The sequence below is a fragment of the Ornithorhynchus anatinus genome, chromosome 2 (assembly GCF_004115215.2).
Source record: "Ornithorhynchus anatinus isolate Pmale09 chromosome 2, mOrnAna1.pri.v4, whole genome shotgun sequence".
NCBI classification, from domain to species: domain Eukaryota; kingdom Metazoa; phylum Chordata; class Mammalia; order Monotremata; family Ornithorhynchidae; genus Ornithorhynchus; species Ornithorhynchus anatinus.
In genome coordinates this window covers 147,365,358-147,393,273 of record NC_041729.1, presented here as the reverse complement: position 1 = coordinate 147,393,273, position 27,916 = coordinate 147,365,358, and the positions used below count along the sequence as shown (strand labels likewise).

Below are 27,916 nucleotides of genomic sequence, written 5' to 3'. Positions count from 1 at the left end.
GTTGCCGATTTGTACATTCCAAGCACTTAGCACAGTGCTCTGCACATAGTAAGCGCTCAATAAATACTATTGAATGAATGAATGAATGAACTCAGTGCCTCCAGAGTGTTTTGATGATATTCATCTGCTGAATTCCAAGATTTCTCAGCATCAGATTTTTTGCATTACTCTATCTGAGAACTCATCCCTGCCACACAAATCATTTAAAACCCAGTTAACTCCATCAAACATCTGTTTCCCTTTATGGAGGTACTGCACCAAGGCGGTTCCCCAACATATCAATCAAAATAATATTCTGCACAAATCTGTCAGCAAGACACGTAATTAGATAGGATTTTCTTGGCATGGGGACCTAACCTTTTGCCTTCATTGATTTTAGTGATTCATCACCGGAGGACTTGCTGTTCCTGCCGTTTTCTGAAACATGATCCCTCATGAATCCTGAGGGCTGACTAAATATAAGCACAGACAATCACACTGTTAGTAGTGGACAGTGACTGATTATTAACTGAGAAAAAACCCTTAGTAAACGAATTAGTGAAGAAAAATAGGGTTGGTTATAATAATGTTGGTATTTGTTAAGCGCTTACTAGGTGCCAAGCACTATTTTAAGCGCTGGGGGAGATACAGGGAAATCAGGTTGTCCCACGTGGGGCTCACACAATAATGTTGGTATTTGTTAAGCGCTTACTATGTGTCGAGCACTGTTCTAAGTGCTGGGGGAGATACAGGGTCATCAGGTTGTCCCACGTGAGGCTCACAGTTAATCCCCATTTTACAGATGAGGTAACTGAGGCACAGAGAATTTAAGTGACTTGCCCACAGTCACACAGCTGACAAGTGGCAGAGCCGGGATTCGAACTCATGACCTCTGACTCCCAAGTCCGTGCTCTTTCCACTGAGCCATGCTGGTTATACAATAGATCATTCAAAAAAGCTAAGTGCAAATCAGAAGCAAGGAGTTATTTTGCCAGGGGCTAGAGCCTATCTTTTTTCCAGGGTCAGGTACTTGGAACTAGAAAGCAATGATTTCGTGAGACCTCCAAAGCCTTATTAAAAGTATGTCCCTTCTAAAAGGTCTTCCCCAGCAAAGGCCTCATTTCATCTTTTCCCAATCCCTACCGTGTTGCCTTTGCACTTGGATTTGGACCTTTTATAATTCCCCCTCCCATAGCTCTTCTGTCTTATGCTGTCGAGTCATCTCTAACCCATAGCTACGCCATGGACACATCTCTCCCAGAACGCCCCACTCTCCATCTACAGTCATTCTGATAGTGGATCCAAAGAGCGTTCTTGGTAAAAATATGGAAGTGGTTTATCACTGCCTTCTTCTGCACAGTCAACTCGAGTCTCCACCCTCGACTTTCTTCCATGCTGCTGCTGCCCAGCACAGGGGAGTTTTGACTTTTACGAGATGGCCTTCCACTCGCTAGCCACTGCCCAAGCTAGGAATGGAACGGACAGGCCTCTGCTTGACTCTTCCTTCCGGAGCTGAGACTAGTAGGACAGTGGAAACTCATTAGATGCAATCCTGAGAGGGGAAGCACTTATATACATCTCGATAATTAATTTAATTATACTAATTTAGCATCTAGACTCTAAGTTCGTTGTGAGCAGGGAATGTGTCGACCAACTCTATTATATTGCACTCTCCCAAGCACTTAATACAGTGTTCTGCACACAGAAAACACCCATTAAAGTTGACAGATTGACTGATTGAATAACTGATCAATCTAGCATTAAAGCTACCCTATTCACATCCTACCCAGTTGCTATCACTACTAGACACTTGAATTTAATTCAGACATGAATTAAGAATAAAGACAAGGGAAGAAAATTAAGGGGACTCGTGAATAAAGAATGACAGTATTTAGACAACATTTTTTTTTCCTTGGGTGATTGAAGTTGAAGCAGCTTCCTGGTATATTCTCAAAATAGGACAGAAATTAGTAATCTTATATTTGTAGCTATTTAAAGTTAGGTATGGAACTAGGATTTCCAAACAATATATTCTCAAAGTAGGACAGAAATTAGTAATCTTGTATTTGTAGCTATTTAAAGGAAGGTATGGAACTAGGATTTCCTAACAGGCAAAGCACCATGGCTTAGTGGACAGAGCACATGTCTGGGAGTTAGAAGGATCTGGTTTCTAATCCTGGGTCTGCCACATGTCTGCTGTGTGACCGTGGGCAAATCACTTCACTTCTCTATGCCTCAGTTACCTCATTGGTAACATGGGGAAAAAGAGTGTAAGCCCCATGTGGGACAGGGACTGCGTCTGACCCGATTAACTCGTATTTACTCCAGTGCCTAGAACAGTGCTTGGCACTCAGTAAGTGCTTAGCCAGTGCCATAATTATCATTTTTAAGATCCGATTTATGAGTCTGTGGAGGCCCCAGCCATTGTGGCCAAACTCGATACCCAAGCAAGGAAGGATTGAAGTCAGGATGTAACTGGTGTCACAAATTGGAAAAGATCACAGCAGAAAACACCTATGTCAAGGTTTACAAGGTATTATCTCAAACCACTGAGGTTCAAGACTCCTAGGGCCAAGCGGGAGATCTGGCTACCTCACCGGAAGAAACACACTGTGTTTCGACCTTGCAGATGGAAGCCTGAGAACTTCCTGGAGAAATGAATGCAAATGGGTTCACTGTAAAATTATCTTCAAATTACGTCTCCCTAGCTTCACTTTTTCTCCTGATGCTACTTAAACAGAGAGGATTATATTATCACAGAAACTCTTTCTCTGGTGGATCTCAGGAGACCAGGCTGGAGCACACATCCCTGACCCCCCCAACCCACCCTCTCTCCCTTTCTCCCTTCTTTTAGGAGAACTTGGCTCCACCCACTAGGTTGGAGATTTCACCGTTTCCCACTATTGCCAGCCTTCTCCCAGAATGTTCTGAACGATTCTGAGGGATCTGTCATTCTTCTGCCAGACCTGTGACCTTGCTGTCTAGCGGACAGTACACGAAAATAGGCAACATAGATTAGAACCGTGGCAGCAGTTATGAGAAACCCTCAAATTTCCTTTTCTAATTTCCTTAAGTTCTTATGCACATAGCCAAGAACATAAGGAAAGCCAGCAGAGGGGAATCCACCAGTCAATATTGCATTCTAATCAAGACTTAATTTGTGACCTGACTTGCAGAATTAAACCTTGGGAACTTTGGGTGGAGCCCCAACAAATTTTTGATGGTTTTTGTTAAATGTGCCAAACATGGTTCTAAGTGCTGGGGTAACTACAAGTAAATTAGCTGTCCATCCCCTTGCCCCTCCTACCTCACCTCCCTTCTCTCCTTCTGCAGCCCAGCCCGCACACTCCGCTCCTCTGCCGCCGCTCACCTCCTCACTGGGCCTCGTTCTCGCCTGTCCCGCCGTCGACCCCTGGCCCACGTCCTACCGCTGTCCTGGAATGCCCTCCCTCCTCACATCTGCCAAACTAGCTCTCTTCCCCCCTTCAAAGCCTTACTGAGAGCTCACCTCCTCCAGGAGGCCTTCCCAGACTGAGTCCTCCCTTTCCCTCTGCCCCTCCTCCCCTCCCCATTGCCTCTCCTCCCTCCCTCTGCTCTACCCCCTTCCTTCCCCACAGCACTTGTGTATATTTGTATATATTATTTATTACTCTATGATTCTATTTATCTATTTTGATGGTATTGATGCCTGACTACTTGTTTTGTTTTACTTTCTGTCTCCCCCTTTTAGACTGTGAGCCCCTTGTTGGGCAGGGATTGTCGCTATCTGTTGCCAAATTGTACATTCCAAACACTTAGTACAGTGCTCTACACAGAGTAAGCGCTCAATAAATGATGAATGAATGAATGAATGAATGAATGACATGTTGAGTTTGAGGTGATGGGAAGACATCCAAGTAGAGATGTCTTGAGGGCAGGAGATGTGAGGCTAGAGAAAGGGAGAGGGATTAGAGCTGGAGATAAAGATTTGGGGATCATCAGTACTTATGATCACTTCACTGATGATGATCCCCTCATTCATTCAGTCGTATTTATTGAATACTTACTATGTGCAGAGCACTCTATTAAGCGTTTGGAATATACAATTCAGCAACAGATAGGGATTGAATGAATTAATAATAATAATAATAATGGCATTTGTTAGGTGCTTACTACGTGCCAAGCACTGAATGAAGGGATCATCATCAGTGAAGAGATCATAAGTACTGATGATCCCCAAATCTATATCTCCAGCCCTAATCTCTCTCTCTCTTTCTCTAGCCTCACATCTCCTCCTGCCCTGAAGACATCTGTACTTAGATGTCCCCCCATCACCTCAAACTCAACATGTCATTCATTCATAGTCACGGTACCTGTCCCATACTGGGCTCACAGCCCTTCTCCCCACTTTACAGAGGTGGTAACTGAGGCACAGAGAAGTTAAGTCACTTGCCCAGGGTCACATGGCAGACAAATGGTGGAGCAGGGATTTGAACCCATGACCTTCTGACTCCCAGTCCCGTGCTCTATCCACTATGCCATGCTACGTCTCTCTAGACTGTAAGCTTACTGTGGACCACCAGTGTGTCTGTCAACTCTGTTATCTTGTACTCTCCCAAGAGCTTAGTACAGTGATCTGCACATAGTGAGTGCTCACTAATTACCCTTGATGATGCTTAATCGAAATCCAATTCTCAAATGAATTTCTTTTTCAAACTGGGATCCTCAAGTACATTGAGATGTACTCACTACTTAAAACTTCTCAAAAAAAGGAGGTAGAAAATTGGAATCAAAAAGGAGAGAGTCCTGGTCCAGAATAGATTTTCAAATCTATATTAAGGTTATTTATGGCGATTTTGATAAAAAATAACAAAACCTTTCTAATAATTATCCAGAGCTTCTGTGAAGTGTAGCCCAGAAGCTATTCTGATTTATCAACTAGATTGTCTTTAATTATGACCACAACCAATTATCTTTAGCTTCAAAGAGTTCTCAGAATATTTCACGTACTTCTTTGGAAAATGAAATGCTTCCCAATGCATTTTCACATTGAGACTGTGAGCCCCATGGGAGACAGGGACGGTGTCCAACCTGATTTGCTTGTTTCCACCCCACCACTTAGTACAGTGCCTGGCACACAGTAAGTGCTTAACAAGTATTATCATTTTTATTACTATTCTTAATAATAATAAATCTTATGCAAAGCTGAGATATCCATTCCAAGTATTATCATTTTTATTACTATTCTTAATAATAATAAATCTTATGCAAAGCTGAGATATCCATTCCGAATATTTAACTAGTATCACAATGATGGCCCAAATGTTCTATAAATACCAGTTGTGAAAACTGTTTTTAGAAGATATCACTTTTATTTATAGACACCTGAAGATTTTGGAAAAGCAAATTCTACTAGGAATTAAAATTGAAATACTGCAGATGTGTCTTCTTGTAGGTGTCCTAGAGTTTGCTGCTTTTAGCATTTGATTTTTATTTTAACTCTAGGGAATTAATAATCACTTCCAGTGGGTATTAGATCCGGATGCAGTAACTTGGTTCTGCATCAGTGAATATCCAGTGATACTGCAGAGTTGTATTCTCTCATTTTTCCTTCCTGTTTTACATCACATTGCAAATTCTAACAATCAGACATGTCTTATGTTTCATTGGCATCTGTTTTATAATCATATGCACATTTCTGGTTGAATTCTCTCTCTAAACAGGAATAGGCTACTATTGAGCTAGTTAAAGGGAGAAGTAGTGTGGCCTAGTGGAAAGAGCCTGGGAGTCAGAGGACCTAGGTTCTAATCCTGTTTCTGCCACTCGTCTGCTGAGTGACCTTGGCCAAGTCACTTCACTTTTCTCTGCCTCCAGTACTTCTCTGTAAAATAGGGATTAAGACTGCGAACCCTAAGTGGGACAACCTGATTACCTTGTATCTACTCCAGTGCTTAGTACAGTACTTGGCACATTGTAAGCGCTTAACAAATACCACAAGTATTATTATTATTACATGGTCTCTGTCCAACCTGATTATCTTTTATCTACCCTAGTGCTTAGTACAATGCCTGGCACATAGTGAGTGCCTCACAAAACCATAAAAGTGAACCCAAAAAAAAAAGTGCAGAAACCTTTAATTTACCCAAATAATGAAGTGCATCAGATAAGAGGATTGACTTCACTGGTCTATATGCATATGCAACTGGAGATATTGTTTTGGTCTGAAGACCTGTACATTATTTGTGTTGTGATTAAAAAAAAAAGATTTTCATGTGTAAAACTTCAGAAGATGAATAAGAATTTTCTACTGCAGGGGATCCAGATTCACCTAATAGTACACTGAGGCTGGGGTTGGGTGAGGCAGCAGAGTGGATAGAGGGTGACAGAGAATATGCATGAGGTTGACTTTTTTAAATTTGAAAACGATCTTATTTCTGGTGGGACAGCAAATGGGCATGGCTTAAATGACAAATATGATCATCCACAGATGATCTTCAGCTGTAAGAATAGTCTTGTAGGACTGAAAATACATTTGTTGATTATAAAATATCAATCAGTTTTGGCCCTTATCATTTTACTTTCAGTAGACTGTTTTCTATGTCGTAGATTAAATGATTGATGGGAAAAAAAATCCACTTGATAAAATAAATTAATTGAAATGGTATGTCTTAAAGTAACTGAGCTCAGTTCATACCTCATTATGGAAATTGTCTTAAAGGTGATAACCACTTTTTTTTTCAGTTTGCTTTAACTTTGGAAGGATATTCCATCTCTCAGGTTTCTTATGTATAGCTTCAGCCTATGAAGTATACTTATTAATATGTATTTTAACATAAATATTAATCATAAAGTGCTATTGTGATGCATTCATAAGCAATTTGTAGTTGTAGTTAAGGAAAGCACCATAGGCATGCTGATAGGCTCTCTCAAAATTCCTTTCAAGACATTCACTTCTTTGCCGAAATTCTTTCCGAGAACTCATTCGTGTGTCAAGTAAAGTTTACTTTTCTGTAAAAATGTGAACTATCCACATAATCGATCATTCTGAATGCCCTTGTATCAAATTTGTTTTTTAGTCATGATTTCATTGGAGAATTCACAACCAGTTATAGAGAACTGTCCAGGGGGCAATCGCAATTCAATGTTTACGAGGTAAGATATTTCATTTTTAATCGTATAAGAGAAAGATAAAAAAATTAAAAAAATTTTGCATCCTGTGTCCGGGAGAATGTCAAAGAATAGTTCCCTAACTAGTCACCTCTAGGTTCCTAATGGTATAGATCAAAGTAATTTTGATGATGATGATGATGGTATTTAAGCGCTTACTATGTACCAGGAACTGTTCTATACTCTGGGGTAGATACAAGGTAATCAGGTTGTCCCATGTGGGGCTCACAATCTTAATCCCCATTGTACAGATAAGGTAACTGAGGCACAGAGAAGTTCAGTGACTTGTCCAAAGTCACACAGCTGACAAGTGGTGGACCTGGGATTAGAACCCACGACCTCTGACTCCCAGGTCCAAGCTCTTTCCACTAAGCCACGCTACTTCTTTTAATTTTCTAAAGGTGTCATTATCTAGTGCTGTTGACACGGTTCTGGGACTCAGGAGATCTAGTGTTTATTCCTAGACTGGCAATTACTTGGAAGGTTGACTGTGGGCAAATGAGTCAATCTCTCTGAACCTGAGTTTCCTTGTCTTTATGATGGGATGAACGTCTGTGCCTCTGGCCCCCTTAGGAATTTTAAGAAGATAATTTATGGCAGTTAATACCAAATTGGTTTGATACATAAGCACTACAGTTTCAAGCCCATATACATTTGTGCACTTGTGGAGAGGATGTATATATATATATATATATATATATACATATATACATCCTCTCCACAAGTGCACCAATGGCACCACTTGCAGGATGTCAATATGAAGACCGCCACTTTTGACATTTACATATTTATCTGAGTGATTGGCTTAAAGGTACTCCATCACCTTGCCCCCTCCTAATAATAATAAGCAGCGTGGCTCAGTAGAAAGAGCCCGGGCTTGGGAGTCAGAGGTCATGAGCTCGACTCCCGTCTCTGCCACTTGTCAGCTGTGTGACTGTGGGCGAGTCACTTCACTTCTCTGTGCCTCAGTTCCCTCATCTGTAAAATGAGGATTAACTGTGAGCCTCACGTGGGAGGACCTGATGACTCTGTATCTACCCCAGTGCTTAGAACAGTGCTCTGCACATAGTAAGCGCTTAACAAATACCAACATTATCATTATTATTATTATTACTAAAAGTAAGACAATAGGGCCAAAACTGATTGATATCTTATAATCAACAAATGTGATTTCAGTCCTACAAGACTATTCTTACAGCTGAAGATCATCTTTGGAAGACTATAATGGTATTTATAATAATAATGGGATTTAAGTGCTTACTTTGTGCCAGGCACTCTACTAAGCACCGGGCACTGTACTCCTACCTCACATCGCTACTCACCTACTACACCCCAGCCTGCACACTTTCCTCCTCTAATATTAACCTTCTCACTGTGACTCCATCTGGTCCATCTTGCCGCCGTCCTGTCACCCACGTCCTGCCTCTGGCCTGGAATGCCCTCCCTTCTCATATCAGACAGATAATTGCCCTCTCTCCCTTCTCGTATCAGACAGATAATTGCTCTCCCTCCCTTCAAAACCTTATTGAAGGTATATGGCCCCTCGGAGGAGAGGTCTTCCTTGACTAAGCCCTCCTTTCCTCTTCTCCCATTCTCTTCTGAGTCATCCTGTCTTGCTCGCTTTATTCATCCCTCACTCCCAGCCCCACAGCACTTATGTACATATCTGTCATTTATTTATTTCTGTTTTTGTTTGTCTCCCCCTCTAGACTGTAAGCTCGTTGTGGGTGGGGAATCTGTTTATATTACATTGTACTCTCCCAAGTGCTTAGTACAGTGCTCTGCACACAGTAAGTGCTCAATCGATACCAGCAATGGAGCAGCGTGGCTCAGTGGAAAGAGCCGGGGCTTGGGAGTCAGAGGTCATGGGTTCGAATCCCGGAACTGCCGCCTGTCAGCTGTGTGACTGTGGGCAAGTCACTTCACTTCTCTGTGCCTCAGTTACCTCATCTGTAAAATGGGGATTAACTGTGAGCCTCACATGGGACAACCTGATTACCCTGTATCTACCCCGGTGCTTAGAACAGTGCTCCGCACCTAGTAACCGCTTAACAAATACCAACATTGTTCTTATTATTATTGATCTGCATCTTCGGCGTCGGTACATGTATTATTATTCACGTGTATATTCAATCATTTATAAGCAGCAGTACTTATTTATTGAGTGTTAAGTCAGAGGGAGCACATTCCACTTGCTTGACTCATGAACTGGTCACCGGGGGCACTGACACATGTCCAGCTGATGATGCGATGCCCTCTTCTATAATAATAATAATGATGGCATTTGTTAAGTGCTTCCTATGTGCAAAGCACCGTTCTAAGTGCTGAGGGGGATACAAGGTGATCAGGTTGTCCTACGTGGGGCTCACAGTCTTAATCCCCATTTTATTCATTCATTCAATTGTATTTATTGAGCGCTTACTATGTGCAGAGCACTGTATTAAGCGCTTACAGATGAGGTAACTGAGGCTCAGAGAAGTTAAGTGAGTTGCCCAAAGTCACACAGCAGAGAAGCAGCGTGGCGCAGTGGAAAGAGCACGGGCTTTGGAGTCAGAGCTCATGAGTTCAAATCCCAGCTCTGCCACTTGTCAGCTGTGTGACTGTGGGCAAGTCACTTAACTTCTCTGTGCCTCAGTTCCCTCATCTGTAAAATGGGGATTGAGACTGTGAGCCCCACGTGGGACAACCTGATTCCCCTGTGTTTACCCCAGCGCTTAGAACAGTGCTCTGCACATAGTAAGCGCTTAACAAATACCAACATTATTATTATTATTACAAATGGCGGAGCCGGGATTAGAACCCATGACCTCTGACTCCCAAGCCCGGGCTCTTCCCACTGAGCCACACTGTAACTTACTATGTGCTTACCATGGGCCAATGTACCAAACCCTGGGTCAATACAAGATAATCTGGTCCCTAGCCTCCACAAAATTCCTGTGCAGGTAGGCGATCCACAGTATTGATTGTTCTTTTGCTGATGAGAAAGCACTGATATCATATTCAACCCTGGATATCTGAGTAAGCCATACTTCAGGATTCACTGCCCACCACAAATAGAGAAAAGATTAGGAAGGAATGCTAAATATTGTTTGTCTCACCCAACTCAGAGTTGGCTCACCAGAGGACAAGGCCTTAATTTTGTATGTCAAACAAATAGAGAACTAGGAATCATAGAATCACCACTCAAAATGGAGCCTCAGAACACTAGATGTTATTGATGGTCATCACCTAAAAAGTATGGAACTGTCCAGTTATGGAGTCAGCACTGTGACACTAAGCCAACTCATGAATATATTTATCTGGTCCTTTGAGAATTATCCTTGAAGCAATTTAGGGCTGTTTAATAGTAGAGTCCTGAATCCCGTTCAGTTTATTCAATAAGGGCAGGTATAAGGTTGAAATACAAAATCAGGAAAGTGGTGTAGGATTACAACTTTTCTGAGCCACCAGGTGATCCTTCTCATCCATTAATCTGTAAACATCATTTTGAAATCAATCAATCGACCAATCATATTGAGGGCTTACTGCCTGCGGGACCTTGTACGAAGCGCTTGGGAGAATACAATGTAGCACAACATAAAGTTGGTAGACACATTCCCCCTGCGCACAACGAGTGAATTGGAGTATACAAATGTGTTCACGAGCTACATATACAAGCAGACATGAAAATTATTGTGATCCCTTTGCAGAGTTAGCCTAGACTAGAGGCAAATTATGTAGCGGCCCACTCCTGGAAAGCCCCACACATCTGGAGATTTTTGTCAGCAAAAGTGAACCTATTGATATTACCAAATTCTTCTACCTAGGCAGTCCACTATTCAGTGATGCATAGATAAGTGAAGAGGTAGAACTTATAAAATGAAGCCAGCTTGCTTTTGGCAGGCTACGAGATAGAATGTGGCTACAATGGGATATCAAATTCCCGATAGAGATGTAGGTTTTTAAGGCGGTTGTGACGTCCAACTTTCTGTCTGACATTTAGCTCCCCCTCTAGACCGTAAGCTCACAGTGAGCAGAGAATGTGTCCATTTGTTGTTGTACTCTCCGAAGCGTTTAGTATAGTGCTCTACACGCAATAGGTGCTCAATAAATATGATTGAATGAATGGGTGAATGACTTGAGACCCAATACAGGAGTTACATCCAGCTCCTTATGAACAGGTTCACCAGGGTCAACTAGAAATTATCATGAACGTCCATGACGGGAGAACATTACCATAGATGAGATCCGGGACCACAGTCAATTCACCGGGCTTGAGACAATCTTCGCATCTTCCCCCTTTGGACTGTGAACTCGTCGTAGGCTGGAATGGGTCTGTTTGTTGTTCTATTGTACTCTCCCACACACGTAGTACCGTGCTTTGGACCCAGTAAGTGCTCAGTAAATACAATTGAGTGAATAAACCGAGGTTCACTCAGTGGAAAGTGGATGCCCACAAGATATTAGAGGAGCTGCTTCATGTGAACTGACAGGGGAAACGTAGAAGAAATTCATAATTAGAATCAGATTGTGGTCTTGTGTGAAATAGCAATGGTGTTTTGGAAGACCAAAGGAACTGAGAGATCAGTGCCTAGGTCAGGCAGCAATCAGAGAAGTGATTGATCTCCCGGAGTGCAGGCTGCGTGAAGATTGGGATAAAAAGAAGTAGGCTTGAAAATCAAAATGGGCCCTAAATAAGATGCATGCATTAGCCCGGGAAGGATTTATGAAATGATCTCTGATCGGTGCATATACATACACTATGGTAGGACAAGTCAGTCACACATTGATCTATTCAGTCACAATTCACACGCTTGGATAGGATTTCACCTTCAGGAGAATCACCTGACTAAACGAAGCCTAGTTCAAGGCTTAGTTCCGGGGTAAACCATCACTTGTTTCTGCTTACATCAACTGAACCTGCAAGGCGGTTGGATGATGATGGTGGTGGTGTGTTGGTGCTGGTGGTGGATGGTGGTTTTAGACCAGTGAGTCAGTCGTATTTATTGAGCACTTTACCGTGTGCAAAGCACCGTATTAAGCACTTGGGAGAAAACAATTTAACAGATTACAGACACATCCCCTGCCAACGACAAACTTACAGTCTAGATAGCTCGCCGTCACCTTTGAGCACCTGGTTCCTCTAAAGGCTTGGCTGGGAAGGAGGTTAGGGTGTGGAGCTGACAGTTTAAAGCCCTTTCTCCTTAAGTGGCCTAGATGCGAGTGGGAAGAGAGATTCCAATCCCCTTCAACCTAAAGTAGAGCTCCAGAAAGTCAATGCATACAGTACTTACCTTACTGTGAGCACTTACTTTATGCAGAGCATTGTAATAAGGGCTTGGGAGAGTACAATATGGAGTACAATAACAGACACGTTCCTTGCCCGCAACAAGCCTAAGGTCTAGAGGGGGAGACAGATATTAATGTTAATAAATGAATAAATTATAGATGTAATAATAATAATTGTGGTATTTGTTAAGCACCTAGTATGTGCCAGAAACTACTAAGCACTGGGGTGGATACAAGCAAATCAGGTAGGACCCGGTCCCTTTCCCCAGTGGGGCTCACCGTCTCAATCCCCATTTTCCAGATGAGGTAACTGAGGCCCAGAGAAGTGAAGTGACTTGCCCGAGGTCACACAGTAGACAAGGGGCGGAGCTGGGATTAGAATAATAATAATAATAATGTTGGTATTTGTTAAGCGCTTACTATGTGCCGAGCACTGTTCTAAGCGCTGGGGTAGACATAGGGGAATCAGGTTGTCCCTCGTGGGGCTCACAGTCTTAATCCCCATTTTACAGATGAGGGAACTGAGGCACAGAGAAGTTAAGTGACTTGCCCACAGTCACACAGCCGACAAGTGGCAGAGCTGGGATTCGAACTCATGAGCCCTGACTCCAAAGCCCATGCTCTTTCCACTGAGCCACGCTGCTTCTCCAAAGAAGGTCAAGGGGGGATGAATATAGGTACCAGGCCTCAGCACCTCCTTTCCTGTTTATGCTCTCCAAGCTGAAGACTAGTTTGAGGCAGGAGAGTTGTTGAGCTCTCTCTGATTCGAGTGTATTGTATCTACCTCAGTGCTTAGCACAGAGCTTGGCACATAGTAGATGCGTAAATCAATCAATTGTAATCATTCATTCAATGGTATTTATTGAGCACTTACCAAGTGCAGAGCAGTGTACTAAGCGCTTGGAATGTACAATTCGGCAAGAGATAGAGACAGTCCCTGCCCACTGATGGGCTCACAGTCTAATCCGGGGAGATAGACAAAAACAGTAGCAATAACTAGAATCAAGGGGAGGTACATCTCATTAACAAAATAAATAGGGTAATAAAAATATATAGAAATGAGCGGACGAGCACGGTGCTGAGGGGAGGGGAAGGGAGAGGGGGAGGAGCAGAGGGAAAGGGGGGGAGGGGGCTTAGCCGAGGGCAGGTGAAGGGGGGGCGGAGAGGCAGCAGAGGGAGCAGAGGGAAAAGGAGAAGCTCGGTGTGGGAAGGCCTCTTGGAGGAGGTGAGCTCTCAGTAGGGCTCTGAAGAGGGGAAGAGCGTTAGTTTGGCGGAGGTGAGGAGGGAGGGCATTCCGGGATAGCGGGAGGACGTGGGCCAGGGGTCGACGGCGGGATAGGCGAGAACTGGGGACGGTGAGGAGGTGGGCGGCGGAGGAGCGGAGCGTGCGGGGTGGGCGGTAGAAAGAGAGAAGGGAGGAGAGGTAGGAGGGGGCGAGGGGATGGAGAGCCTCGAAGCCTAGAGTGAGAAGTTTTTGTTTCGTGCGGAGGTCGATGGGCAACCACTGGAGGTTTTTAAGAAGGGGAGTGACAGGCTCTGTGAGTGCATACTGTGTGCCGAGCACCGTACTGAGCTCTTGGGAGAGTACAATATACCAGAGTTGGTGGAAAAGATCCCTGCCCAAAGTGTGCTTACAGTCTTGAGAAATACCATTCTTCTTATTATTACAGCATGACAGTTGCAAACTACTGTAAGCAATACTCCTTCTATTTATACCCCCTTTTTTCCCCTTTGGCTGAAAAAGAAGCCATTTCTGTATTTAAAATGATTTCAAACACACATTTTGACAAGCTAATCTTTTGCTTCTCATAGGTTTCAACACTTCAGTAGTTCAAGCATTCAAGTCGAGGTTAATTTTACTTGTGAGAAAATTTTCAATGTCTGCTGTTAAGCAGAAAATAGAAATCCATAAAAAATATCTGAAAGTTTGGTTACGAAGGATTCTGGAACAATGCCACTTTAAAAATATCATAAATTATCAGTTATTCGGGAAGTTCTAAAGTTGATCCCAATAAAAATAGAGGGGCCTGAACCTGATTTTTCCTAACATTTCTCTGCTAAACTGCAAAATTTCAAGGACAGTTGTTTTTTGGGGTTTTTTTTTTTTACCCTGGATTGATTTAAAGTGTTTAATTATAGATTCACATTCTAGGTGGCTTGATATAGATTGCACTGGTTCTTTTAGGGCTTTTCATTCATTCAATCACATTTATTGAGTGCTTACTGTGTGCAAAGCACTGTACTAAGAGCTTGGGAGAGTACAGTATGACAATAAACAGACACATTCCCTGCCCTCTACTAGCTCACAGTGTAGAGAGGGAGACAGACATTAATAACATAAATGTAAATATAAATGAATAAATAATTTATAGATATGTGCTTAAATGCTGTGGAGCTGGGAAAGGGGATCAATGAGAGGAGCAAGTTAGAGCTTTAATAAATAAAGTCTGTACATACAGTCAAGCGTTTCTTCTTCAACATCGTAGTTACATTCCTGCAAACTCCCATCTTATCAAAATTCAGTGGTGTCAACGACTCCCTAGATGGGAAACGAGGTCAGGGAGACGACGGTTCTAAATTAAAGAAAATAATACATGGCTTATATGATGAGGATGGCATTTGTTAAGCGCTTACTATGTGTCAAGCACTGTTTAAGCGCTGGGATAGATACAAGGTAATCAGATTGTCCCACATGGGGCTCATAGTCTTAATCCCCATTTTATAGATGAGGTAACTGAGGCACAGAGAAGTTAAGTGACTTGCCCAAAGTCACACAGCCGACAAGTGGCAGAGGCGGAATTAGAACCCACGACCTCTGACTCCCGAGCCCGTGTTCTTTCCACTAAGTCACGCTGCCTGGGTGAAATTCAAAAAGGTTGTGGAAGACAACGCATTTTAAGCTTAATTCAAGTATGTTTCAGTGGTGATAACACTTAATTTAAAGTGAATTTTTATGCTTGCTTCTCCACTATACTCTAAACAATATAGGGCGGGGTTCTTGTCTAGGCACTCTATTGTATTGAACTCTCCCGAGCATTTAGTAGAGTGCCCTGCACCCAGTAAGTGCTCAATAAATACCACCGTTTTATCTGACATTTTTCTATCACATCAGGGATCCATTAACATCTCACAGAAAGGAACTTAAACTATTTAAAATCACTTTCTAATTAGCAGTGGTTTTAAATAGTCATAATTAGTTTCTTTTGCCGTACTAATGAGACTGGATCAGTAGGTTTGCCCCTGGTTCTGCTACTTGCTTGAGATAAAATCTCATTGTTTTGTAACCAGTTATATGCAGTTTGGATAAATGCAGCCGTTCCGTGTTTATTGAGCTCCTACTAGGTGCGGAGAATTGTACTAAGTGTTTGGGAGAGTGCAACGGGATCAGTAGACTCAATCCCCGGCCTCAAGGATTGTCCGCACGGCCAAGTGGAAAGAGCAGAGGCCTGGAAATCACAGGTCATTGTCTGCTGTGTGACCTTGGGCAATTCACTTCACTTCTCTATGCCTCAGTTACCACATCTGTAAAATGGGGATTTGGACTGTGAGCCCCCTATGGGGACTGTGTCCAACCCCATTAGCTTGTATTTACCCCAGCGCTTAGTACAGTGGAGAAGCAGCATGGCTCAGTGGAAAGAGCATGAGCTTGGGAGTCAGAGGTCGTGGGTTTTAATCCAGGCTCCGGCACTAGTCTGCTGTGTGACCTTGGGCTAGTCACTTAACTTCTCTGTGCCTCATTTACCTCATCTGTAAAAATGGAGGATTAAAAAATGTGAGCCCCACGTGGGACAATCTGATTACCCTAGAGAAGCAGCCTTGCTTAGTGGAAAGAGCCCGGGCTTGGGAGTCATAGGTCATGGGTTCGAATCCTGCCTCATCCACTTGTCAGCTGTGTGACTGTGGGCAAGTCACTTAACTTCTCTGTGCCTCAGTTACCTCATCTGTAAAATGGGGATTAAGACTGTGAGCCTCACGTGGGACAACCTGATTACCCTGTATCTACCCCAGCGCTTAGCACAGTGCTCGGCACATAGTAAGCGCTTAACGAATACCAACATTATTATTATTATCATCCCAGCGCTTAGAACAGTGCTCTGTACATACTAAGTGCTTACAAATACCATAATTAGTATTATTATTACAGTGTCTGGCACATAGTAAGTACTTAACAAATACCATAATTATTATTATCATTCTAATCCCAGCTCTGCCCCTTGCCTGCTATATGACCGTGGGCAAGTCTGTGCACTTCTCTGTGCCTCACTTCCTTCATCTGCAAAGTGGGCATTCAAACCTGTAGAAACAAACCTGTAAAAAACGAATCTTGTTTCTACCCCCAGAGTGCTAGGCACAGAGTAAGCGCTTCACAAAAACCGCAATTACAACAGACTCTAAATTATAGGCAGGGAGAAAGAAAAGACTGTAAAAGTATGTGTGAGAAAGAGCATGGTTTAGTGGAAACAGGACAGGCCAGAGAGACAGTGGATCTGGCTTCTAATCCCAGCTTCAGCACTGTCCCTGCTGTGTGACCTTGGGCAAGTCACATGCTTTTTCCTGTCTTAGTTCCCTCATATGCGAAATGGGGATTCCAGCCTGTTCACCCTTCTACTTAGACTGTGAGCCTCATGTGGGACCTGATTATCTTGTATCTACCCAAATGATTAGTACAGCGATTGGCACATAACGCTTAATAATAATGTTGGTATTTGTTAAGCGCTTACTATGTTCTAAGTGCTGGGGTAGATACAGGGTAATGAGGCTCACAGTTCATCCCCATTTGACAGATGAGGTTACTGAGGCACAGAGAAGTTAAGTGACTTGCCCACAGTCACACAGCTGACAAGTGGCAGAGCCGGGATTCGAACCCATGACCTCTTAACAAATACCATAATCCCCTTCATCATCATCATTGTCGTCAGCATCAGTATAATCAACCAATTGTATTTATTGAATGTTTACTGTGTTCAGAGCACTGTGCTAAGCACTTGGGAGATTATAATACAGCAGACTTGGTAGACACATTCCAATCCCACAGCAAGTTTATAATCCAATGCGGGAGACAGACAATATAAATCGATAAATAAAATAAATTACATACATCCTGTACATATCAGTTAAGGATTTCAGGGATGAGCACCTAAATACTGAAGTAGCGAGGGATTAATCGAGGAGATTAGAAACAGATTAAACAGAAATTAAACAGCTCCGGATCCTAATTAGAATTAGCTGAATACCCTTTGCAGACGATCTGGGTTTTCAATGTTTCTGAATTTACGAGAAAACAAATTGTTGTTTTAGGCTGCACTCAGAGCTTAACCTTTTCCTCTCTTTACATTCGTCAAAGAATCTTCCATCATTGAATGAAAAGGTTCTGCCTAGAGAATCGCAAATATGGAACCTCATTGAATTCCCATTAATACATCAAGCTACATTTCCTCAAAGCATTCAACAAGAGCTGAAAACTGAAATGAGCTTGTGTCCTACTGTGACTCATTTTTCCCTGACCCGATGCAAACAAACAAAATATAATCATTTAAACTTCCTTTGCCTGAAGCTACTTCACCTTAAGTCGTTGTAACGCTTTAGTTAGACCTCAAAAGAACATCCTAGTTTATCCCCTGACATCTATTCTTTCATTCCATAATTTGCACAAACCACTCATGTTCTGTAACTGCGAGACTTAGTGAAGAATTTTCCTTAGAATGTGAATACTTGGACACATTAGTCCAGAGAGGGAGACAGACAATATAAATTAAAAAATAAATTACATACCTCATGTACATGCCAGCTAAGGGTTTCAGGGTTGAGCACCTAAATACAGTCTTCTAGACTGTTGAGTCCGTTGTTGGGTAGGGATTGTCTCTATCAGTCGCCAAATTGTACTTTCTGTACAAATTGTACAGCTGCTTAGTACAGTGCTCTGCACACGATAGGCGCTCAATAAAGCCCGTCGAAGGGCAGAGACTGTCTCTATCTGTTGCCGATTTGTCCATTCCAAGCGCTTAGTACGGTGCTCTGCACATAGTAAGCGCTCAATAAATACTATCGAATGAATAAATACAATTGAATGAATGAACATTATCATCTGACATGTGACTTACTTCTGACCTAAATGTTTGTCTTGCATACTTAAATCGTGGGCAACAACCACCCCCTATCATTTTAATCTATTTTTTGTCTAATTTTTTTCTTCCTTTCCATTTAAAGCATTTCTGTCAAATTGAATTATATTAGAGCAAGAGCTGTTATTTGGGAATGGGTCCAGATGTCTTATTGGTAATTGAATCATTCCTAATGTGATTGGATGAGAAATCTTGGTGCATTATTTTACTGTCATGAGATTCAATTGAGATTATTTTCTAGACAGTACTAATAAATGAAGACATATTGGAAGCCAGAAAGAGAAATATAAACCATGTAAACATGTTTATGAAATCTTGCAACGAAGTACACTTAGAGTAAAAAACAAAGTGATTGGTCCATCCTGAATTTTTGTTTTGTTTAAAATCTTCCATTCTTTAGCCTCTTTGAGACTCTTTCTGAATTCTTTTCTTTGGAATATAAGGTTCCACAGTGATCGTTTATTTCATGTATTAGTTAAAAAAAAATCAATTCAATTCAATCGAATTTATTGAGCACTTACTGTGTGCGGAGCACTGTACTAAGTGCTTGGAAAGTACAATTCAGCAATAGAGACAATTCCTGCTCACAACGGGCCTACTATTTAGAAGATGTGATAGTTGAGAGAAGAGAGATAGAGATGGAGTGCTTTGTATGCATTGAAGATTCTTGCTTCCCTTGCTCTTTACCTATTCATAATTCTCTAAAAAAAAAAAGTTTTCTATATCTCTGCACTCCTCGAAACCATCTAATGGCTGCCCATCCAACTCCACATCAAGTAATAATAATAATAATGTTGGTATTTGTTAAGCGCTTACTATGAGCCGAGCACTGTTCTAAGCACTGGGGTAGATAGAGGGTAATCAGGTCGTCCCACGTGAGGCTCACAGTCTTCATCCCCATTTTACAGATGAGGTCACTGAGGCACAGAGAAGTGAAGTGACTTGCCCACAGTCACACAGCTGACAAGTGGCAGAGCCGGGAGTCGAACCCATGACCTCTGACTCCGAAGCCCAGGCTCTTTCCACTGAGCCACGCTGCTTCCCTAATAATAATAATGTCGGTATTTGTTAAGCGCTTACTATGTGCAGAGCACTGTTCTAAGCGCTGGGGTAGACGCAGGGGAATCAGGTCGTCCCACGTGGGGCTCACAGTCTTCATCCCCATTTTACAGATGAGGGAACTGAGGCACGGAGAAGTGAAGTGACTTGCCCACAGTCCCACAGCTGACAAGTGGCAGAGCCGGGATTCGAACCCATGACCTCTGACTCCAAAGCCCGTGCTCTTTCCACTGAGCCACGCTGCTTCTACACTCCTTACCAGCGATTTAAGGCTTATAATCTCCTTTCCTCTTCTCACCTTACCTCACTGATCTCCAAGAGGCCCTCCTTGACTAAGCCCTCCTTTCATCTTCTCCCACACCCTTCTGCACTGCCCTGACTTGCTCCCTTTATTGTTCCCCCCTCCCAGCCCCACAGCATTTATGCACACATCTGTCATTTATATATTTATATTAATATCTGTCTCCTCCTCTAGTCTATAAGCTCATTGTGGTTGGGGAATATGTTTATTTAGTGTTATAGCGTACTCTCCCAAGCACTTAGTACAGTGCTCTGCACACAAGTGCTCAATAAATATAATTGAATAATTTTGAATCACTGACTGACTAATAATGTTGGTATTTGTTAAGCGCTTACTATGTGCAGAGCGCTGTTCTAAGCGCAGGGTCATCAGGTCGTCCCACGTGAGGCTCACAGTCTTAATCCCTATTTTACAGATGAGGTAACTGAGGCACAGAGAAGTGAAGTGACTTGCCCACAGTCGCACAGCTGACAGGTGGCAGAGCTGGGATTCGAACCCATGACCTCTGACTCCCAAGCCCGGGCTCTTTCCACTGAGCCACGCTGCTTCCAGCCTGTGTACTTCATTCAATAATATTTATTGAGCGCTTACTATGAGCAGAGCACTGTACTAAGCGCTTGGAATGTACATGATCCTACTGCCAACCTACTCCACTGTACCTCCCTCTTGCCTTGTCAGTTTCAATCATGCATTTATTGAGCACTTACTGCCTGCAGAACACTGTACTAAGCACTCGGGAGTGTTCAGTAGAACGGAGTTGGTCGACATATTTCCTACCCATAAGGAGCTTACAGTCTAGAAGGGGAGACAGACATTAAAATAAATTATGGATATGTTTGTAAGTACCGTGGGGCTGAGGGTGGGGTGAAGAGCAATAGTCTTAAGGGTACAAATCCAAGTGTGTGGACAACACAGAAAGGAGAGCGAATAAGGGATAAAACGGGTTACTTGGGGTCGACGGCCTCTAGCCCGTTGTGGGCGGGGATTGTCTCTCTTTATTGCTGTATAGTGCTCTCCAAATGTTTAGTACAGTGCCCTGCACAGAGTAATCCCTCAATAAATATGATTGAATGAACGAATGAATGGCGGAGATTTTGAATAAGGCTCTGAAGGTGGGATGTTGCGTATAAAAGGAGAGGGAGTTCCAGATCAGCGGGAGGATGCGGGCAAGAGGTCGGCAGTGAGAAGGTTGGTGTTAGAGAGCAAAGGGTGCAGCGTCTTTTGATGTGGCGGTGGATGGGCAACCACTGGAGATTCTTGAGGAGTGGGGAGACAGGAGCTGAAGTTTTGTAGAGAAATGAGTCGAGTGGCGGAATGAAGTGTGGACTAAAAAGAGGAGAGGCAGGAGGCAGGGAGGTCAGAGAGGAGGCCGAGGCAGTAGTCAAGGTGGAATATGATAAGGGCTGGGATCAGCATAGTGACAGTTTGGATGAATGTGTACCTGGATCTTTATCCCTAAAACGCTTGTTAATGTACCCCATTCATTCATTCAATAGTATTTATTGAGCGCTTACTATGTGCAGAGCACTGTACTAAGCGCTTGGAATGGACAAATCGACAACAGATAGAGACAGTCCCTGCCCTTTGACGGGCTTACGGTCTAATCGGGGGGATTAGAATTAAAAATAAATTAATAAATAAAAGTAACTGCTTAATTAACTGCTACTGATTGATTGAGAGTATATCACTGTAGTGTTTTGGCATCACTCAGTCGATCTGTTTGTCATGGTGTAAAATAATAATAAAAATTGTGGTATTTGTTAAGCGCTTACTGCGTGCCAAGTTTTTAAGCACTTGCTATGTACCCCATCCCCAGGTCCGCAACAATTTTGCGTATCCTTTTATTCTTCCATTTCCCCTATGCATAACTTATTTTAATAATAGTAATAATGATAATGTTGGTATTTGTTAAGCGCTTACTATGTGCAGAGCACTGTTCTAAGCGCTGGGGTAGATATAGGGTCATCAGGTTATCCTACATGAGGCTCACAGTTAATCCCCATTTTACAGATGAGGGAACTGAGGCCCAGAGAAGTGAAGTGACTCGCTCACAGTCACACAGCTGACAAGTGGCAGAGGCTGGATTCGAACTCATGACCTCTGACTCCCAAGCCCGGGCTCTTTCCACTGAGCCACGCTGCTTCTCTACTAGTAACGCCCTCCCTCCTCACCTCCGCCAAACCGATTCTCTTTCCCTCTTCAAAACCCTACTTAAAAATCACCTCCTCCAAGAGGCCTTCCCAGACTGAGCTCCTCTTCCCCCTCTACTCCCTCTGCCATCCCCCCTTTACCTCTCCGCAGCTAAAGCCTCATCTTCCCCTTTTCCCTCTGCTCCTCCACCTCTCCCTTCCCATCCCCACAGCACTGTACTCATCCGCTCGACTGTATATATTTTCGTTACCCTATTTATTTTGTTAATGAATTGTACATCGCCTCGATTCTATTTAGTTGCCATTGTTTTTACGAGATGTTCTACCCCTCGACGCTGTTTATTGCCATCGTTCTTGTCTGTCCGTCTCCCCTGATTAGACCGTAAGCCCGTCAAACGGCAGGGACTGTCTCTATCTGTTGCCGACTTGTTCATCCCAAGCGCTTAGTACAGTGCTCTGCACATAGTAAGCACTCAATAAATACTATTGAATGAATGAATGAATAGTTACAAGATAATCAGGTCCCTTGTGGATTCACAGTCTAAGTAGCAGGGAGAACAGGTATTGAATCCTCATTTTGCAGATAAGGGAACTAAAGCACAAAGAAGTTAAGTGACCTGCCCAAGGTCACACGCTAGGTAAGTGGCAGAGCTGGGATTAGAACTTGGGGCCCCTGAGTCCCAGGTCCATGCTTTTTCCACCAGGCCATATTGGTATTTAAGCGCTTATTCTGTGTCAATCATTGTTTTAAGTGTTGGGGTAGATACAATTTAATCAGGTTGGGCACAGTCCCTGTCCCACAGAGGGCTCACAGTTGATAAGCGTTCATTCCATCATATTTTTTGAGTGCTGACTGTGTGCAGAGCACTGTACTAAGCTCTTGGGAGAGTACAATACAACAAGAAATGAGCACCCATGGAGAACGAGCTTACAGTCCAGAGGGGGGAGACAGATGTCAATACAAATAAATAAATTACAGCTAGGTACATTCATACATTCATTCAGTCATATTTATTAAGCACTTACTGTGTGCAGAGCACTGTATTAAGTGCTTGGGAAAGTACAATACAGCAATAAAGAGTGACATTTCCTGCCCACAACTGGCTCACAGTCTAGATAGGCAGAGAAGCAGTGTGGCTAGAGAAGCAGCGTGGCTCAGTGGAAAGAGCCTGGGCTTGGGAGTCAGAGGTCATGAGTTCGAATCCAGGCTCTGCCACTTGTCAGCTGTGTGACTGTGGGCAAGTCACAACTTCTCTGTGCCTCAGTTCCCTCATCTGTAAAATGGGGATTAACCGTGAGCCTCACGTGGGACAATCTGATAACCCTGAATCTATCCCAGCGCTTAGAACAGTGTTCTGCACATAGTAAGCACTTAACAAATACCAACATTATTATTAGAGAGGGGAGACAGACATCAATACAAATAAACAGACATTAACATAAATAAAATTACAGATTTATACCTAAGTGCCGTGGGCAGAGATGGGGGGAAGACCAAAGGGATCGAGTCAGGGCGACGCAGAAGGGAAGGGAAGATGAGGAAAAATGGGGCTTAGTCTGGAGAAGGCTCTTGGAGGAAATGGCCCTTCAGTACGGCTTTGAATTGGAAAAGTGTGATTGTCTGGTGGATTTGACGAGGGAGGCGTTCAAGGCGAAAAGTAGGACGTGGGCCAGAGGTTGGCAGCAAGACAGGCAAAATAGAGGCGCATTGAGAAGGTGTGCACCAGAGGATCAAAGTACGCAGGCTGGGTTGTAGAAGGAGAGAAGGGAGGTGAGGTAGGAAGGGACAGGGTGATGGAGAGCTTTAAAGCTAATGGTGAGGAGTTTTTGTTTGATACGGAGGTGGATAGACAACCACTGGAGATTCTTGAGAAGAGGGGTGTCGTGTCCTGAACGTTTCAGTAGAAAGATGATCCGGGAAGAGGAGGGAAGTACGGACTGGAATGGGGAGAGGCCGGAGGTTGGGAGCTCAGCAAGGAGGCTGATGCAGTCATCTAGGTGGGATAGGATTAGTCATTATATTAATTAGAGAAGCAGTGTGGCTTATTGGAAAGAGCATTCATTCATTCAATAGTATTTATTGAGCGCTTACTATGTGCAGAGCACTGGACTAAGCGCTTGGAATGAACAAGTCGACAACAGATAGAGACGGTCCCTGCCGTTTGACGGGCTCACGGTCTGATCGGGGGAGACGGACGGACGAGAACGATGGCGATGAATAGAGTCGAGGGGAAGAACGTCTCGTAAAAACAATGGCGACTAAATAGAATCGAGGCGATGTACATTTCATTAACAAAATAAATAGGGTGATGAAATTATATACAGTGGAGCAGACGAGTACAGTGCCGAGGGGATGGGAAGAGGGGGGGAGGAGCAGAGGGAGATGGGGGGAAAAGAGGGTTAAGCTGCGGAGAGGTGAAGGGGGGGGGGTAGAGGGAGTAGAGGGAGAAGGGGAGCTCAGTCTGGGAAGGCCTCTTGGAGGAGGTGAGTTTTAAGTGTTTTAAGAGCATGGGCTTGGGAGTCAGAGGACGTGGGTTCTAATCCTCGCTCCATCACTTGTCTGTTGTGTGACCTTGGGCAAGTCATTTCATTTCCTCTGTCCCTCAGTTCCCTCATCTGTAAAATGGGGATTAAGACTGTGAGCCCCACGTGGGACAAACTGATAACCTTGTATCTACCCCAGCACTTAGAACAGCGCTCGGCACATAGTGAGCACTTAAATGCCATTATCATTATTACTATTATTAATGTGATAACAGTTTGGATGGAGAGGAAAGGACAGATCAGCGGTGTTGTAAAGGTGGGACCGACAAGATTTGGTGACAGAGTGAATATGTGAGTTGAATGAGAGAGAGGATTCAAGGATAATGCCAAGGCCACGGGCTTGTGAGACGGAAAGGATGGTGGTGCCGTCTACAGTGACGGGAAAGTCCGGGAGCGCAGGGTTTTCATGGGAAGATATGGAGCTCTGTTTTGAACATGTTAACTCTGAGCTGATGGGAGCACATCCAAGTAGAGCTGTCTTGAAGGCAGGAGGAGATGTGAACCTGGGGACAGACAGAGAGAGACAGATCAGGGGAAGAGATGTAGATTTGGGTGTAATCTACGCAGAGATGGTAGTTGAAGCCGTGGGAGCAATTGAGTTCTCCAAGGGAATGAGTGTAGATGGAGAATAGAAGGGGACCAAGAACTGAACCTTGAGGGACCCCCACAGTTAGGGAGTGGAAGGCAGAGAGGGACCCCATGAAAGAGACTGAGAATGAATGGTCAGAGAGATGAGGAGAACCAGGAGAGGACTGAGTCAGAGAAGCCAAGGTTGGATAACGTTTCCAGGAGAAGTGGGTCGTCCACAGTGTCAAAGGCAGCTGAGAGGGTGAGTAGAAGTAGGATGGAGTAGAAGCCGTTGCCCCTCTCAGAGTCATACCTGGAGAGTTTCTAGCACTCTATCAGTCTCAACTAGGGGAGGGAGAGTCAAGCAGTGGCCTGTCCATTCCATTCCTAGCTTGGGCAGTGGCTAGCGAGTGGAAGGCCATCTGCTACAAGCCAAAACTCACCCGTGCTGGGCAGCAGCAGCAGCATGGGAGAGAATAGAGGGCGGAGACTCAATTTTACTGCGCGGAAGGAGTCGCTGGTAAACCACATCCGTATTTTTACCAAGAAAATTCTATCGTTACACTACCAGAACGATTGCAGGAGTTGGGGAGTTCTGGGAAAGATGTGTCCATGGTGTCGCTATGGGTTGGAGATGACTCAACAGCTTTATTCATTCATTCAGTAGTATTTATTGCTCTGCAATACTATGTGCAGGGCACTTTACTAAGCACTTGGAACGTACAATTCGGCAACAGATAGAGACAATCCCCCCCCATTGACGGGCTTACAGTCTAATCGGGGGAGACAAGGCAAGAGAAGAAGCCGTTGGATTTGGCAAGACGGAGATCGTTGGTGACCTTTGAGAGGGCGGTTTCGGTATAGTGAAGAGGATGGAAGCCAGACTAGAGGGGGTCCAAGAGAGAACTGGAGGAGAGGAAATTGAGACAACGGGTGTAGGCGACTCAAGAAGTTTGGAGAGGAATGGCAGGAGGGAGACGGGGCGATGACTGGAGAGACTTGTGGGGTCAAGGGAGAGATTTTTTTCGGGTGGGGAATACGTGGGCGCATGTTTGAAGGCAGTGGGGAAGAAGCCATTGAACAGTGAACGGTTGCAGATGGCTGTTAGGGACGGAAAGAGGGAAGGGGCGAGAGTGCTATGGGAGTGGGAATGGGGAAGAACAAAGGGAGCCAGTCAGGATGATGCAGAATTTAGTGGGAGAAGAGGAAAGGAGGGGCTAATCTGGGAACACCTCTTGTAGGAGATGTGCTTTCAGAAGGGCTTTGAAGTGGGGGGAGAGTAATTGTCTTTCGAGTATGAGGAGGGAAGGCGTTCCAGGCCAGAGGCAGAACGTGGGCAAGAGGGTTCAGCGGTGAGATAGGCAAGAACGAGGCACAGTGAAAACTAAGCAGTAGAAAATTATTTTTGCATGTGCTTTCAGAACTGCTGGTTTCCAGTTAAGTAAAGTGCCAGACAACATAGCTTTTAGTGTAAAACAAAATGGTGCCCATTGAGGAAAACTTCTAATTCCAACCGATTTCATTGAGGTCAGTGCTTTCAAAGCTATTGACATCACTTGACGAATATTACTGAGGTGTGAATATAAGGCTTTTCCCTTACCTGCCCTTGTTATACTCCCAGTGATTCTTTGCGCAAGTCACTAACTTCTCTGTGCCTCATTTACCTCGTCTGTAAAATGGGGATTAAGTCTGTAAACCCAAGTGGGACAACCCCAGTGCTTAGAACAGTGTTTGGCACATAGTAAGCACTTAACAAATACTATCATCATTATCATCATTATTACTATTAAATGCAGAAAAATTATAATGACCATAATCTAACATTTTCCTTCAGTCAGTAGTATTTATTAAGTGCTTACTGATTACAGGGCACTGTATTAAGCAGTTGGGAGAGTACAGCAGACTAAGTAGTCAAGATTTCTGTTCTCAAAGAACTCACATTCCATTAGGGGAACTCACTTTTCCATGTAAATATTAATATTTCCTGAAATGTTGGAAATTGAAACTGTTTGAGAGTGCAGTTGCAAAAAAAATTAGGTGGTATGTCGATAGAGCTGACATTTGAAATTATTTTTTGATGTAGAATATTGGGTTTTTAAATTTTTTTGTGATATTTGTCAGCACTTACTATGTGCCAGGCACTCTACTCAATACTGGGGTACTTAGAAGTTGGTCAGGTTCTCTGTCCCACAGAGGGCTCAAACTCTTAATTCCCATATTACAGATGAAATAACGGAGGCACAGAGAAGTTACATGATTTTCCAAAGGTCATATAGCAGATAAGTGGCAGAGTCAGGATTAGAACCCAGGTCATTCTGATTCTTAGGCCCATGTTCTACCCTCTAGGCCATGCTACTTGGGGAAGCAGCGTGGCTCAGTGGAAAGAACCCGGGCTTGGGAGCCAGAGGTCATGGGTTCGAATCCCGGCTCTGCCACTCGTCAGCTGTGTAACCGTGGACAAGTCACTTAACTTCTCTGGGCCTCAGTTACCTCATCTGTAAAATGGGGATTACCTGTGAGCCTCAAGTGGGACAACCTGATGACCCTATATCTACCCCACCGCTTAGAACAGTGCTCTGCACATAGTAAGCGCTTAACAAATATCAACATTATTATTATAATTATCATTACGTCTCTCTATATACGTTGGCGGCCCAAACTATCACCAGTATTCTTTTGTATTAATTCACTTAATCACATCTGATGGAAGAAACTACGTGAAAGACATCATTTAATCATTCATTCAATCGCATTTATTGAGCACTTACTGTGTGCAGAGC

At 43.6% G+C, this 27,916-nt stretch overlaps 1 protein-coding gene across 2 annotated transcripts in view; it reads left to right on the top strand.

Annotated features, from left to right (window-relative positions):
* CPNE8 (copine 8) overlaps nt 1-27,916 on the top strand; it is a 296,420-nt gene that overhangs the window by 179,217 nt on the left and 89,287 nt on the right. For both annotated transcript variants that reach the window (XM_029058426.1, XM_039911231.1), the window contains exon 11: nt 7,035-7,110. In XM_029058426.1, the coding sequence (XP_028914259.1) occupies nt 7,035-7,110 (76 nt within the window). The remainder of the gene's footprint in view (nt 1-7,034; nt 7,111-27,916) is intronic.